Source organism: Phoca vitulina, unplaced genomic scaffold, assembly GCF_004348235.1.
Source record: "Phoca vitulina isolate PV1807 unplaced genomic scaffold, GSC_HSeal_1.0 scaffold58, whole genome shotgun sequence".
In the NCBI taxonomy this organism is placed as follows: Eukaryota; Metazoa; Chordata; class Mammalia; order Carnivora; family Phocidae; genus Phoca; species Phoca vitulina.
In genome coordinates, this window is record NW_022589761.1 from 8217429 (window position 1) to 8233488 (window position 16060).

The following is a 16060-nucleotide window of genomic DNA, read 5'->3' on the forward strand; positions in this document are numbered from 1 at the left end:
AAAATTAAACAGAACAGGGAAGAAATACTTGTGTTCTTTTGGCTTAACTTTTTAAAATATCTCTGTACTTTTTCCTCTTTTATAAAAGTCATTGACACTTCTTAGAAAAGGAAGGAAGAGGGGCGCCTGGCTGGCTCAGTCAGAGGAGCATGCGACTCTTGATCTCAGGGTCGTGAGTTCGAGTCCCACATTGGGTGTAGAGATTACTTAAGTTTTTTTTAAAAAAAGGAAGAGAGGAAGGTTGAAAGGAAGGAGGTGGTTAGGGAAGTGGGTTGGTGGGTTGGTGGGTTGGTTAGAAGGAAGGTTGGCTCCGTGTGATTCGCGTTGAACAGCTACTTCTGAGTGCTTGCAGTGTGGCAGGCCTTGTTCCCAACACAGAACAGAAGGCTGCAGATGAGGTGAGAGTGGGACCACAAACACACAAGCGCCTGTGACAAACTGCCAGGAGATGAGCACAGTGAAGCAGCGCACAGGATTGCGTGATGGAGCACGCCCGCGCTGGGAGGGGACACCAGAAGCTTGAGTGGTCAGGCGAGGCCTCCCAGAGGAGGCAACATTTGAGATAAGCTGGATAGATGAGAAGCTGCTATTCATGGGGAATGCTGGGGAGGGCAACTCCAGGCTGCCAGAACAGCCAATGCAAAGGTCCTGGGGCAGGACCATACCTGGCATGCTAAAGGAACATTGGGAGGCCTGTGTGGGAGGAGAGGAGGGCAGAGGCAGGGTGGGGCAGATTGTCAAGGATTTCACAGGCTGTAGTGAGGCACATTTTTGGAAAGCGAATCCCCCAACGTACCCATCCTTTGGAGCTGAGAGTTTGGTAAATTTTAATACATCAAACTAGGCTATGTGTAAGCTTTGTTTTCTAAAAATGATTTCACACTGTACATACCACTTCTTTATTCCTGTGACATAGCGGGGAGAACCTCTTTCTGTGTTAGGTGAACCAGCTCCACTTCTCTTTAATAGCTAGATGGCATGATATCGTGGGGCCTCGCTCTTCCCCTGCTGGCCAATTCTGTGTTTGTTTCACGGACAGGACCCCATTAAGCGTCCCCATATACTTGGCACACGTAGGTTCACAAGGCCCTTTCTGAAGGACACATGCCCAGAAGTAGATAGAGTCCCTCAGGCCGAGAGCGTGCACGTTTGAAAGTGTTCCACGGGTGGCTTTGTGCCCCTCCCAGAGGGCCAGCCTCATAAACAGTGTCCCTTTCTTGCCATAGACGGGCTGAAGTCCCAGCCTGCTCCCTCTTCAGGGAAGGTGGGCACAGCATGGGACATGCCCTGCACTGAGTCACAGGCTCCACCCCCCCTCCTTGCAGGGGATTCTGGAAAACTGTGAAATCCCTTTGGAAGGGGGAGGGCTGAGCCCCCTTCCAGCTCCCAGGGGAGGAACCATGTACTCATTGGCGTGTATGCTCTTCCTCTGTTTCACTGTGTATTTCTCTCTTTTGGCTCTAAAGCTTTTCATTTGCCAGAGAACACACTTCAGAGAGTACTGTAATGGAGCCAGAATTACCCTAGACCTGGAATTCTAATTTGGGGTGGAATACGACCTGACAGGGAAAAATTTGCCACCCTCTCTTCCTTCTTTTGTTAAAACCCCAAGGTGGCAGCTGAGAAAATGAGAAAAAATGCAAACTTCAAAACATTCAGGAGCCCTAGACATCGTCTTTCTTCCTGGGTCCAAAGACTTTTTCTTTCTTGAGTTAACAATGATAAATTCCAGGTGTCACCTTTTTTTTAAACTAGTTTTTTAAATCATCATTATTGTTCTGGCACTTAATTATGGTAAAATAAATTGAGACAGTTCAGAAGGGTATCAGATGAAAAGTGACAGTCCCATTTTTCCAACTCCTAAAAAGACTCCTGACCTCCCAGGGGGTCATGTACCCATTGTTCATAATTTCCCCAGAACTTTTTCTCTGCACTTAAAAGAGTATTACTAAAGCAAATGCAGTTATGCTCCCCACACACTATACATCTTTTTGTTTTAAGATTTTATTTATTTATTTATTTATTTTAAGATTTTTATTTATTTATTTAACAGAGATAGAGAGCACAAGTAGGCAGAGCGGCAGACAGAGGGAGAGGGAGAAGCAGGCTCTCCGCCGAGCAGGGAGCCCGATGCGGGGCTCGATCCCAGGACCCTGGGATCATGACCTGAGCTGAAGGCAGCCGCTTAACCGACTGAGCCACTCAGGCGCCCCAAGATTTTATTTATTTATTATTTATTTGGGGGGTGGGGGTAGAGGGAGAGAGAGAATCTCAAGCTTGATTCCACGCTGAGTGTGGAGCCTGATGCGGGGCTCGATCTCACTACCCTGAGATCATGACCTGAGCCGAAGTTAGGAGTGGGACACTTAACCGACTGAGCCACCCAGGCGCCCCCCCCATACATCATTTTTATGCCGTGTCTGTGATATGAACGTGGCAGTCAAGTTCAGAGGTGACACCTGTGGGCTCTGCGGCCTGGTGGCCTCAGCTGGAATCCTGACTCCTCCACTCACACAGCCTGTGTGACCTTGGACGCCTATTGTATAGTTACTTGTTAATTGTGGGTCTCTGTGACTGGAGGTCAGCTGCATGTTCTCTGCTCTGTGTCCCCCGCCTGGAACAGGCACAGCCCAGGGGAGGTTCCCAGGAAATCTTGTGGGATGAATGAATGGGGAAAATAAATTTGATCCCTCTTCCAGCTCACCTCCAGCAGGTGAACGGGAGAAGGCCGCAGTCCCTTCCCCCGAAGGCAGCCAGCCTTCTTGGGTCAGGACCGCTTTGAGAAGCAGGGTGAGCCTCCACAAGGCCACTCTGACCCTCATCCTCTCATTCCAGGCAGGTGGACACCAATACAAAAAATGTCTTCGGGCAGCCACGATTGAGGGCATCCCTCCGAGACCTCCGCTCCCCACGGAAGAACTACAAATCCACCATTGAGGACGACCTGAAGAAACTCATCATCATGGACAACCTGGCGCCCGAACAGGAGAGAGATGCGGGGGTATGTAGAAGCTGCCCCCCACCACACACGTACACACAGAATCAGGTGGGCCAGGTGGTTGTGGGAGGGCGAGGGAGGAGTACAGAGCTCCCTGTGCTCACTCCGGCCTCCTCCTGCCCGTGGCCTGCACCTGCAGCAGCAGCCAGCCCCACTTGTATGTAGGTGTATGTGACTTCATAGCCAGAAGTCAGGTCGTCACATTAGTCAGGGGCCAAATCACAGCATAAGCCAGCCTCGGCAGGCCGGTAGGGGATTCCTTCCGCACTAGGGTAGCTCACGTGACTGGAAAGGGATGCCCTTACTGGCTCTCGTGTCCCTCTCCTGGAGCCCAGGGTGGAAGCAGCCTCCACCCACCCAAACTGCGTGGACCAAGAGTGGGGGCGGGGTTCCCAGGGGAAATTCAGGCTCTTGTTACCCAAAGGCAGGGGAACCATCAGGCTCCCTTAGTCCCTCGACACTGTCTGCTTCTCTCCATTCTTGTCCCCACCTACTTCTGGTTATTCGCACTCTTGTGGGACCCAGCTGTCCCCAGTGGTCCCCACCAATGACTGGATCCCATAAGTCCAGCTTCGGTCACACCGCCTTCCCTAACCTTCCCTGGAGCAGGAGGGTGGCGATGGCCTCTGGAGGGCCAGAACCAGGTGGGGAGGGAGTAGGGGAAGAGGCATCCCCAGGGGAAATTTGAGGTGCTTTGAGCAGACAGGGGCAGAAACAGATGCTGGGTGGGTAAGACGCACAGCTGTCCGAGACGGGAAGACGCCTGTGAGGACAGTGACCGGGAGCCAGGCCACGACCGCGCCGCGTGACCGTCCGTGTCTCTCCAGCAGTCACCGCAGAAGAGCCTGCAGCGGACACTGTCCGATGAGAGTCTGTGCAGTGGGCGGCGGGAGCCCAGCTTGGCCAACCCCGCCGGCCTGGAGCCGGGCCTGCCCAGCGACGTGCTCTTCAGCAGCACCTGCGCCTTCCCTTCCAGCACGCTGCCCGCCCGCCGCCAGCACCAGCACCCCCACCCGCCGGGCGGCGGCAGCCCCAGCACCGGCCCTGCCACCAGCAGCGGCTTCCCGGAGAAGAAATGTGAGCACGGGCGCGCTGGGGCCGGCGGGGGGCTTCGCCAGGGTCGGGAAGCGGGCAGACAGACCACACTGGAGGTCACCAGTGGTGGTGTCAGCCGAGGTGGGGAGCTGGGGTGCGTCGGAGCTTCTGGGGGTAGTGACGGCGTCACCCACAAGAGCAGGGGATGGTTAGCCGAGCATCAGGGGGTCTCCTGGGGGCCACCGAGCTAGAAGTCTGGACTGCCCAAAGATTGGAGTCAGCTGAGGCTAGCGACAGGTGTCAGCTAGAGAAGGCTGCAGACGGGAGGGCCCCGAGGATCGGGCTTTCCCTTAGCTGCTCCCCCAGCTCCCTGCTCCAGCACCAAGCAGATGGTTTCGTGAATGTTTATTTACTTACCTGATTCCCCCCAAGTCTGCCAACTCTTGGAGGGAGGAGGTGTAAGGGTGTGACTCATCCATTCTTTTATTCACCCAGCAACTATTTACCCAGCATCCCCCACGAAGGGGGCACAGTGCACACGGCCCCCATCAGAGCCCGTGCACCGGCTGGGGTGGGTCCTGCCTTCAGTCCCCCCTCCAGTCCCGTATTCACAACCGCAAAGGCTCCAAAACTGAGAGGCGATGCAGAACTCTGGGCCAGGCTCATTGAGCAGCAAAACCCAACCCAGACGGCCATGTGGTGCGAGCGATCGTCACTTCATTGCAGGTCGCTGGCGTGACTACGGGGTGCTGCCCGGCCTTTCCGGGGACCATTGCAATAGCACGTGCGCAGCGCCCTCCAATGCAGACAGATCTTGACTTCAGAGATGTGTCTACCCCAGGGGTTTAGGCTGAGCCTGTGTCCCATATCATTGAGGTGGAGTCTCCCCAGAGCCTGCTCCCACTCCGTCCCCGGCTCAGCTCAAGGCGAACCTACCCCTCGCCACATTACACTGAGACTCAGATGCATTAATACGTGGAAGACACTTAGCACAATCCCTGATCTATGCAGGAAGCACTGAAAAGCACTAGCTGTTTATTATTTTGTTGGTATTCTTCCGTCTGGAGCAAGCATTTTAATCCCACCGTGAGTCAGGCTTGCACCTCGGGACTGGCGAGCAGGGTTAGGACAGAGTATTAACAGGGACCTTCTAAACCCCAAAGCCTGGCGGGGCTGGGCGTCGAGCAGGGTCAGCGTCAGACCACGCAGTTCAGAGCCAAGTGCCCCTGCCAGCGAGTGTGAGCGCGAGCCAGGCGTCTCGCTCTGAGCCTTGATTTCCCCCTCCACAACACGGGGGAGCATCACAACACCTCCCTCCCGGCTACGGGGTGATGGTCCCGTAGCGCACCCAGCATGGTCGGGCCCTGCCTTTCCTGCCTGAGTCACCTCCTGACCTCTCTGTCCCCTCCCCTTTGGCAGCTGGGAGGCGGCAGCAAGCTGAGGCCCCACATGCAGCTGCTGTCGCTGTCACTCCAACACCCGGAGACTTCAGGGGCCTCTTCCTCTGCCCCATCTCCCCACGGCGACCCTGCCGCCACCAGACACTGGCCACACACTGACGACCCGGATTTCTGTCTGTGGCCTGGGCTTGCCTCCTCCGCTCCACACCTCCAGGAGCAAACTTGTGGCCCACCCCCGGCCTCCCCATCTCTGAAGTCACCCTGCACCCTTCTCTCTGGCCCACGCTCACCTCCCCTCTTCTGGAAGTACTTTTGGTTGCACGTAAAAAATCATTCCAGGACCTGCTACTTGTTCCCGTCCCCCACCCCCACCCTGCCCCAGCCTCACCCAGGCCTGGAGTGAGGGGTCCACTCTCCCCGGCAGCCTCCTCACCACCTCCCTGCTCTCCACCCTCACACGGTCCGGCCTCCACACGCAGCCAGGGGGAGCCTTTGGCTCCATCCCACTCGCAGTAAAAGACAGAGTCCTCCTGACCTACGAGGCCCCACACGGTCCAGCCGTGTCACCTGTGACTGTGCGTCCCACTGCTCTGTCCCTCTCATCCCGTCCCCACCCACATAAACACCTGACACTCCCACCCCCTTACCTGCCAGCATTTGGCATCTTCTGATGATGGTAACGTGTTTGCTCAATCATATGTGCTATTGTAACAATTATATAGCATTATAGAGCTACCCAGAAAGTAGAACAGAATGGATGAACGTCTTTGTTTCCTTCACGTTGTCATCCTCCCCCCATCTCCCCTCTCCGCTCCTCCTCCCCAGCCACCATCTCTGCCTCGGAGCTCTCGCTGGCGGACGGGCGGGACCGGCCGCTGCGGCGCCTTGACCCCGGGATGATGCCCCTGCCGGACACGGCTGCTGGCCTGGAGTGGTCCAGCCTGGTGAATGCAGCCAAGGCCTACGAAGGTAGGCGCCTTCCACCCAGCCTGGCCCGATCCCTCCCCTGCTGCTCTGTCCTAGAAGGATCAGTGGAGGGCCTTGGGGCTCTGAAGTGGGGCACACGCAGGATCCGGAATTAGGGGGAGCAGGGTTCCCATCCTGCCCTGTCTCTTGCTCACTGTGCAGTCCTGGGCAAGTGTATTTGCCTGTCTGATCTGCAGAACAGGAACGTGCCTGGGACTGCAGTGAGGATTACATGAAAGGCCACCGTGTGTAAAACACGTCAGACACAGAACGAGCCCTCAACAGACGGTACCTTATATCACATCACAGGGCAAACTTGTAATCATCCAAACTGTATTTAGATTTGCTTTGGCTGCAAGCGGCAGAAAACCCAAATTAACAATGACTTAAACCTGTTTTATGCAGGTGAAAATTCCTGGGGTGGTGGGGGATCTAGGGCTGGGCAGCAGTTCCATAAATGCATGAGGGTGCAGGCTCCTTGCACCCTCTGCTCTGCCATTTCCGGGGGGCCTCGCCCTCACGGTCCAAGATGGCTGCTAGAGCGCAGGCCACCGTGTTCAGCTCTGAGCAGCAAGAGAGAGGATACATGCCCAAGCCTGACACTCCCCCTACGCGTACTTGCCGTGGGCCAGAGTGTTGCACAGAGCCATACCTCATAGCTCCAGGGCAGGCTGAGAAATGAGGCCCTATGCCCAGCGAACGTTTGGGATTTGTTCTTATGGAAAAAGGGAAAACAGATAATGAGGGACAGCTAGCACTCCGCCATTTCCTTCCCGTGTGACCTTGGGCAAGCAGCTTGATCTTTCTAAGCATCAGTTCCTCATCTGTACAGTGGGACCCGTGGTGATTCCTGACCAACACGAACATATTCTTCTGGCTCATTTTTCCATCTTTTAGACGATAGCTTTGCTGTCCTTCCTTCAGGAAGCCCTCCTTGATATCCCCTAGTCTGGATTAGGCACCTGCCCTGGGCTCCCCCAGCCCTGCCCACTCAGGGCCACTGCTGCCCAGTGATGGGTCTATATTCCCCACTGGCCTGGGAGGGCAGGACCTGGGGCCATCTCCGTCACCGCTGGGTGCCCGGCATGGGTCTGGCTCAGAGCAGGATCCCTTAAACCAGACCCATAGGGTACGTGGCCTTCCTATTTCCATGTTTGGGCCAGTCCACATCTGGCAGGTGGCCTGGAGAAAGCTTCCCTCCTTGTCTGCTCCTGTTGGTCGCTTCCATCCTACCCTGCAGCCTCTCCTGGTCTCAGGGCAAAGACGGTCAGGCGTCTGAGCGTGGCCGAGTCCGGCCTCTGGTCTACCCCTGCCTTCCGCTCCCTCGGGAACCATCAGCAGGGGCCCAGTGCTGCAGGTAAACTTGACCCTTTGGAGCCCTGACACGCAGTGGCGGAGAGGGTTGCTCCACGGCACTTGGAGGAGGAGGTGATACGGCCACGGTGACATTACAGAGCATCTCCATGGAGCCAGCACTTGACCGCCTTACAGACATCACTTCTAAGCTCTGGTCTCAGGGATGCGTGAGGATTCCCGTTTACAAATGAGGAAACTGAGGCTCGGCCGCCAGAGTCCCCTAGCTGGCCAAGGGCACACAGGGTCAGGATTCGAACCCAGGCCTGAATGACCCTCCAGAAAGATGGGCACAGGAAGCAGATCACTGTGGAAAAGGAAACTCAGATGCTCTTATACTTTTGTACATACGCTCAGGCTCTCTCCTCATTGAGACAAATTTGGGTCGTAACTCACTGAGCTGCAGTTCTTCACCTCTCAGAGCTGCAGAGACAGAGTTGGATGACCCCCAGCCGCTCCCTGAAGACCCCAAGGCCACCAGCAGCTGTAGTATTGTGTTTGGAAGGCAGAGCTGTCCAGACACTGGGCCCCAGCTGTGGGCTTCTGGGAGGAGCTGGGGCAGCCAGAGCCCCCTCCCCCGCAGCCACCCCGTTTACACTGCCCCACCCCCCACCTTGCCTGAGGAGCCAGCACCACCCCTTGAGAAAGCTGGGGGAGCAGGTTGGTGGCGGATCAGAGTCCCCCAGGGAGCTTTCTCCTCCTCCTCTTTGAAATTAATAAATGAAGCCCAGCAACCACACAGAAGGTTAGGTAATGGGTGATGTGGGACGGTGTAGCAGAAAGGCCTGGAAGGAAACACACCAAGGCTACAGTGGCAGTTACCTCCCTGTGGAGCAGGGAGAGGGGCCGTCAGCGGAAAGGAGTCAGGGTGGTTTCAGCTCGCTGTGAGCTTGGTTGGTCTGTTTCAGGGACAATGTATGGACGTTATCCTGTGTGATCCAAACAAATGGAAAAGACTGAAGGCGTTATTGTTAACTTCGGCAGGTGTATGCGTGGCGTGGTTGCTGTGGCATAGGGAAGCTGCCACAGGGGAACTACAAAGATACCTGGGGTTTGCTTCAGAATGTTCCAGAAAAAAAAAAAGTAAAAGGGATCATATCTTGTGGTGCTAGAAAGTAAGGAAGTGTTTTAGCGGGGGGGGGGGGGGGGCATGTCAGGGGTTCATAGGAGCCATCCCGAAGAGCTCCCAGTGGCTGAAGTTGGAGCAGTTGAATAGCAAAGTAAATAACAGCAGCATTGGATTCTAACCCAAAGAATAGAACAAATGTCCATGAGTCCATACTCCTCTATCAGTAGGTAAGTGAATAAACAGACGGTGGCTAGGACAGCTCTTACTTATAAAAGGATCCCAGTTAATCTAGAAGGAGTGAGGGAAATGGAAAGTCATCATTAAAATAGCACAGATGTGATTGATGATTGCTAAAATTAGTGGGGAGACTTTAAGCAGAAGCAGGGTGTTTCCGTAGCCTCGAAGTATCTACCCCAAAATACTTACGAATGATTGTGCAGTCCCCAAGTGCTTTCATACTGTCCCTCCTGGAGGTGGGGCTTCATTCCCCTCGCTGTTGGGAGTGGGGTGGACTCAGGGTCTCACTCCTAACAAAGTGACTGTTAGAAGGGAACAATAGTAACTTCACAATGGAGAAAGCCGGTGGACGGCACCTTAACCCAAGGGAGCAAGGTCACCACTGCTGGTTAACAAGACACATCAACATCTGGGCCGCCTGGGTGCCTCGATCAGTTAAGCGTCTGCCTTCGGCCCAGGTCATGATCCCAGGGTCCTGGGATCCAGCCCCTGGCCGGGCTCCACGCTCAGCGGGGAGCCTGCTTCTCCCTCTCCCTCTGCCCCTCCCTCCACTCATGCTCTTTTTTTCTCACTCTCTCAGTCTCTCTCAAATTTTAAAAATCTTCAAAAAAAAATAAAATAACTTAAAAAAATGTCAGAACAGGAGTCGGGGGCCTGCCTCTGCCAGGTGTCCAGCTTGTACCACCAGCTCCTGGTGGTACCTCTGCCCGAGGGGCATGCAGAGGGACCCGGCTCCTGGTTTTCTGTGCCCGCGTATTCCATTGTCCGGTTGTCCCCGGGCTCACTGAACCAGGCGCTCACCGAGGGCTTACAGAACACCTCCGAGTCCCCGCTTAAAAATGCAGGTACTCGGGCCCCATCCCCAGGGCGAGTCTAGGGCGAGACCCCAGAATCCGAGCTTTAACAGCCATGGGATTTCTTTTCTCTCTTCAATATGCATGGTATTCTCTGTCTTGCTTCTCTTTTCGCTTTTGAAATTTCAGACATTCTCAAAACCACGAATCCCCAGGAACTCCTCACCCAGCTTCAACCCTATCCACTTGGGGCCATTTTTTTCATACCATTTACTCGTTGGTGAAACCAGGTCATTTATGCCGAATTTGGGTGGTTACTCTCTCACGCTGGCATTTAACTTGTTTCTATCCCTTGAATTTTGTCTAAACCAGCCATTGGGTCTAGAAGCTTGCTCAGAATCAGGATGGGATTTTTGTGTGTGTGTCACTTGGTTTGGTTTTTGGGTAGATACCCATCCTAAATGCCTGTGTGATCGAGCACAAGTGATTGAGAATGTTGGGGTGGTTTGGCTGGGAGGTGTGCGGGGAAGGGTGGTTAGGCAGGGGGCAGTGGGGGGATGCACGGGGGAGGAGGAACGGGGAGCTCTGCTGACCCCTCCTCCCCTCTCTCCCCCCCCACCCCCCCGAGCAGTGCAAAGAGCCGTCTCGCTTTTCTCTCTCAACGACCCAGCTCTGAGCCCGGAGGTCCCACCTGCACACAGTCCTGTCCACAGCCACCTGAGCCTGGAGAGGGGGCCCCCCACCCCCAGGACCACCCCTACCATGAGGTGAGGTTTCCCTGGAAACACCTGGAGGCCGGCAACCTGGGTCCCTACAACGCAGACCCCCGCCCGGTGAAAAGAGGGGCCACAGACTGTGGGGGACACACCGGGACCCAGTGGTGACCGAGTCCAGGTTAGCCCCATCCCCATGGATGGAGACAACGCTGTAATCAATACGGTCAGTTCACTTCTAAGTCGTGAAGCTCTAAGGAGTGCCCCCCACTGCACACTGCACCGTGGTCCCTTCCTCCCTCTTTCATCTCCCCCTGTCTGCTCTTGGGTCCCCTCTGCACATGCCTGAATTATGCAGACAGTCACCTCTCCCCTGGCAACCCGAGCTGGGCTCTCTGTGGACCCAGGAGCTGGGCTGTCCGTGGACCCAGGAGCTGGGACCCAGCAGGGACAGAGGAGGACAGGGAGACAGACCTCTCGCATCTGTCCTCTTATGTTTAGTGCAACATATCTGACTGCACTCACTTGGCTTACGTGTACATCAGTGGTGCGCTGTACTTTATGGGCAAATGAAGGGATTTTCGAGAGAAATTTTGACTCTTCTGGGTTTTCCTGACTCTTCTTTTTTTTGACTCTTCTTCACACCCCTCTTTCACTGGCTTTAGAACTCAACCTCCACCAAAGATGTGGCCCGACTATAATCACAGATGGTGCTGCTGCGGCGAGGGGGGCAGCGAGGGAGGAACGGGCTGGGTGTGGGAATGGCAGGACTGTGGCCTCGGGGCGAGCTCCCCGCATTCCCCTCACCCCTGCGCTGGTGACCCTCTCCCACCTGCTTCCCACCTCCCCTGCAGCTGCGGGTCCCCAGGATCCAGGACCGGGGAGGGGGAAGAAAGGGGCGGGAAGGCAGGCGGCCGAGTCCTCTCCCCTCTCTCCCCCTTCTGGTCTGCTGCAGCCCACCCCCCTCCCTGGCACCCCCACTGTCCCCTGCAGGGGCCCAGCAGGCCAGGGCTGGGGGCTGCACAGAGCAGCCACAGGCTGGGCTCCCCGCTCTGTCCACCGGTAAGGACGTGGTGACCTCCCAGACCACTTTGGGCTGGGAGCTGTGTTACACTGAGACTGTGCCCAACGCAGGGTAGGCTCTCCGGAAGGGCGACGCTGTCATCATCTTTGTCAGCGTCCTTTATTATCGTCCCCAAGGGCAGGCCCTCCTGTTGCGTTGCCCATTGCAGATGCAGGGCCTAGGTCTGCTGGTTGCTCAGTGGATGTCTGCGGGGCAGGCTTGTATTGTGCTCTGTGAGGTGCTCACGCCCGGGAGGAATTTCTCGCTGAAGTACATGCATGGTCTGTCCCTGGGGGGAGGGCACACTTCGGGGCAGGCACGCACACAGCCTTCGACAGGCGGCCACAAGCCCCGCCCACATCCACAGATCCACAGCCCCCATCCACATCCACAGATGGACCCTCTCTGGGTGGAGCACAGCAGGGAGGAGGGCTGGCTTCAGGCTTCCCCCAGAGCCCCTCCTCCAGAACCCCCTCAGGACCCCAGCAAGAACAGGGCTCCCCAGAACTTGAGGGACCAGAGGGTCCTGGCCCCCCTGTTCCTCCCCAGCTGTGGGTCTGGAACCCTCCCCCCAGGCCTGGGGGGCCTTGAGTCTCACCCTGTCCCTTGTCCTTCCAGCGAGGAGCCTCCCCTGGACCTGACAGGCAAGGTGTACCAGCTGGAGGTGATGCTGAAACAGCTGCACACCGACCTCCAGAAGGTAAGGCCGCCGGGCAGCCAGGCCTCTGCCGTGCGCCTCCCTGTTCCGCTTCCCAGACATGCGCGAGGCTGACGCACCTGTCCCCACCCCACCCCACCCCACCCATTCTAGGGGAGACCGCCCAGCTTTGAGTGTAGTCATGAGCAAAGAGTAGAAAGCGACAATACCAAAGCCTGGTAATCAGCACATGGAGAGAACTCTCCTAAATCGTTGGAGGAAGAACAAATTGGCCCAACCTTTTCGGAGGGCAGTTGGATAATACTTATTAAAAAAAAATGTGATTGTGTATCTTGTCAGTCCCGCAATTCTGCTTGTGGGAATTTGTCCAGCAGAATTGCAAGCATGGGGCCAGAGATCCATGAGCAGGGATGTTCACTGATGCTCTGTTGGCAATAAAAACTTGGCGCCAGTGCAGCTGGCCCCCCTCCACAGGAGAGTGGTTATATAAAGGACAGGACACCCGTGCCGTGGAATATTCTGCAGCCAATTAAAACACTAGCAGGAATCTGCATATTTACTGACATGCAAAAGAAGTCTAGTCACTCAAGTAGAAACTAAACAAGCTGCAGACTATTGCCTAGAACATTATCATACTTGAAAAAAAAGTTTAACGTCCGTGGGTCAGAGTGTTATCTAGAAGGCAGCATTCCAAATTGTTCGTTGTACTTACCTCCAGGATGTAGAAGGAGGAGGAGAGAAGTAAGGGCAGAGGACTTCTATTTGGTGCTTTATATACTTCGGGGTAAAAGAAAGGTGGCAGAATATACCGTGCGAGTCTCAAGTGCAGGAATCCTAGGGGCCCAGGTTCCAACCCCCTGTGTATGCTGTGTGACCTTGGACAAGTCGGCTGCCTTGGGATGTCACAGAGCCTGGAAGGGCACCTCAGAAGGGCCAGCGAAGCCCATACAGGCAGCCCGCGTCCGTCTGCATCCCAGCTCCCCGCCTGCTCTGCAGGGCTGGGTTTCCTCTCCCTCCTGGGAACCTGAGGCTAACAGCAGTCCCGAAGTCCGCGGGTGGCCGTGAGGGTAAACTGAGGTGATAACGATTACAGTGAGGTCTGTGTTCTAAGAGTTGAGGGGGACGGGTCCAGAGAGATGAGGCCATTTGCCCAGGGTTGCTCAGCTGCCGAGCAGCCGAGCTGGGATGCGAACCGTGGCCGCCTGGCTCCGCACACCCGCTGACGCCGGCCCCGCCCCACAGGAGAAGCAGGACAAGGCCGTGCTGCAGTCCGAGGTGGCCAGCCTGCGACAGAACAACCAGCGCTTGCAGGAGGAGTCGCAGGCCGCCAGCGAGCAGCTGCGCAAGTTCGCCGAGATCTTCCGCAGGGAGAAGAAGGAGCTCTGACGTGGCCCCCTGGCCGGGCCGGCCGTGGGCTCCCGCCCTCCCGTCTCCCTCAGCTCGCTGCCTGGTTGCGGGTGTGACCGAGAGGACGCAGCCAGGGCCCCACTGCCCTCCTCGTGGACACGGAGACCCTGGACGGCAGCAGGCCTCACCGCTCCTCCGGCCCCACAAGGTGACCCGGTCTCAGGCCGCCCCTCTGAACTGCCAAGCTCTGGCCCCTGGACACTGGACCGTGCCCACCCCGGCCCCCCGGGGATGGCCCCTCTAGCCTCTTCCTAGGACCAAGCCATCAGAAGCCATAGGAAGAGGAGAAGGGAGGACCAGAGTGTGTCTCCAAACCCCACAGCTCTGGGAGTCCACAAACCAGGTTTCTTCACGGCGTACAACAGAGTTTGGGCTTGTGGGGCCAAGCCCCCTGCATGAGAAATCAGTGTGAGACTGGCCCGAGCTTCCCCCAGGCCCCAGAGAGCGGAGGTCCTGTGCGGACACCGGCCGGGGCTCCAGAAAGCATGGACGTGACCCCCTTCCAACCGTATTCTTCCAAAAAGCCGCCAGGAGCACTTTCTTAGAGTTTCAGTTCTTTTCTTGGGACCCCAGGAGGGAGAGAGGAAGCCCCAGCATCCAGAGTCAGCTTCTCTGAGGGGAAACTCTATTTGCACACTCGGGACCGTTTCTGCAGTCTTTTCTATCAGCCCCTCGACCGACCGCCAGAGGCCTACAGCGCCTGGGCCGCTCCACCACCTTCCATCTCCCGCGCAGGCCTGGGCCGTAAGGGCCCATCTCTCCTCCCCAGCCCCGCCAGTAACAACCACACGGCCAGGGCCTCTTCCGGGCACCAGGAGGGGCTCCACGCAGCCCTCGGGTCAGGGCTGGAGAGAAAACAGCCTTCGGCTCCTCTCTGGTTTTGTTCTTCCTTCGCAAGCGGACGTCCGGACACCTTCACTGTGCTCCCCGGGGAGGCGGGGGGGCTTTGCCGTGTGAACCCCCACGGGACGTTGGTTCTCTCAAGGCAATAAGGGGCAGCTTGCCAGTCGGCCAGGCCAGAGCGGTACTACGCTGTTCACCCAGGAAACAGAGTTTCTTTTTTTTTCCTTTAAAAACAAAAAAGAGATATATATATATATTTATTTTTTCATGTAGAGTTGCGCCAGAACAAGTCTGTATGGCCACAATCTGTGGATCCCCCCAACCTCAAGCTGAGGATCAAGGGGTGTCCCCCACGGGCTGGGACTCAGTGGGAGGACTCCCGAGGGATGCAGTCAGGGGGAGCAGGCCACTGGACTTCCCCGTTTGGGGAGGCCCCAGGCAGGGGGAGTTGGCCCCGCTGCAGGCAGCACTCTCTGGGCTGGAAGCCAGCACCAGGTGGCCCAGCCCTGGTGCAGAGACCCCACCTCTTTCTCTTTGGGGCCAGAAACCTCAGGGAAGGGGGCTGTGGGGACCGCACGGGACACAGGCACTCGGAGAGGTGCCAGGCTGGGCCAGCAGGGGCAAGAGGAAAGGGCACTCTTGTCTCCCTGCGATCCACCTCTGACCCCAGGAGCGCGGCAGTCGGGCAGAAGCCCTCAGACCTGCCGTCTCTGTCCCTCACCCTCACCCTCACCCACGGAGTGAGAGGGCCTCAAGGTGGGGCCCGCTTGGTCCTCAGCCCTGGCCAACTACTGTGATATCTCTGCCCCCCTTCCCCACCCCCTTTTTGGAAGGGCTGTCCAGAACCCGCCCCACCGCCCTTTCCTCAGACCCTAACCTGGAGGCTGCCCCCTCCCCCGCTCTTTTTTTAAGTTCTCCTCACATCTTCGGATCATTCGAATCATTTTGGGGACCTAATCATGTACATTGACAAGTGTAAATTATGATTTTTTTTTTTTTGGTTTTGTTTTCTGTTATTTTTTTTTAAGGATCTCTGCAAAAGAAATCTATTTAATTTGAGGTTGGTGTTTTATCTGAAGGCTTGAAGATAGCAGGGGTTTTTTTTTTTTTTCATATGTTGATCTGTTTCATTTGGATTTTTTATTCTTTATTGTCTTTTTTTTTTTTTCCCTATCCCGGTCTTGAGATTTTTCTGGCATGTTTCTGGAGGTTTCAAAGGAAATAAATGTTTCATAGAAATGGCTTGTGTGTTCACTAGCTGGGCAGCTGCCTGGAGTCACTGATGAGAGGGTGTGGTCCAGCGTCAGCCCCCTCCTCCTGTCCCCCTTGTCCCAAACGCAAACTCACACACACACACTCTTCCCTCAGCACCAGCCTCGCAAACTTCCTTTCCTTGAAACCCAAATGACAGGAACCCAGCACTCAGAAGGTAAAAAGTCCTTAAGTTGAACAGAGGGAGAGATTGCACCGAAGAAACCGTTTGTAGCGGCCAGAAAGCCAGACCAGGCCCACGGAGTGTGCCGG

The 16060-nt window shown here is 56.1% G+C and overlaps 1 protein-coding gene across 4 annotated transcripts in view; it reads left to right on the forward strand.

Moving 5' to 3' along the window:
• The window catches only part of SIPA1L3 (signal induced proliferation associated 1 like 3), a 225505-nt gene extending 209718 nt beyond the window's left edge, over positions 1 to 15787 (forward strand). For 3 of the 4 annotated variants that reach the window (XM_032390100.1, XM_032390101.1, XM_032390103.1), the window contains 6 exons: positions 2836 to 3001; positions 3826 to 4075; positions 6259 to 6402; positions 10484 to 10619; positions 12247 to 12328; positions 13529 to 15787. In XM_032390100.1, the coding sequence (XP_032245991.1) occupies positions 2836 to 3001; positions 3826 to 4075; positions 6259 to 6402; positions 10484 to 10619; positions 12247 to 12328; positions 13529 to 13672 (922 nt within the window). In that variant the 3' untranslated portion in view covers positions 13673 to 15787. The remainder of the gene's footprint in view (positions 1 to 2835; positions 3002 to 3825; positions 4076 to 6258; positions 6403 to 10483; positions 10620 to 12246; positions 12329 to 13528) is intronic. The other variant, XM_032390104.1, reaches the window with a different exon arrangement.
• The last annotated feature ends 273 nt before the right edge of the window (positions 15788 to 16060 follow it).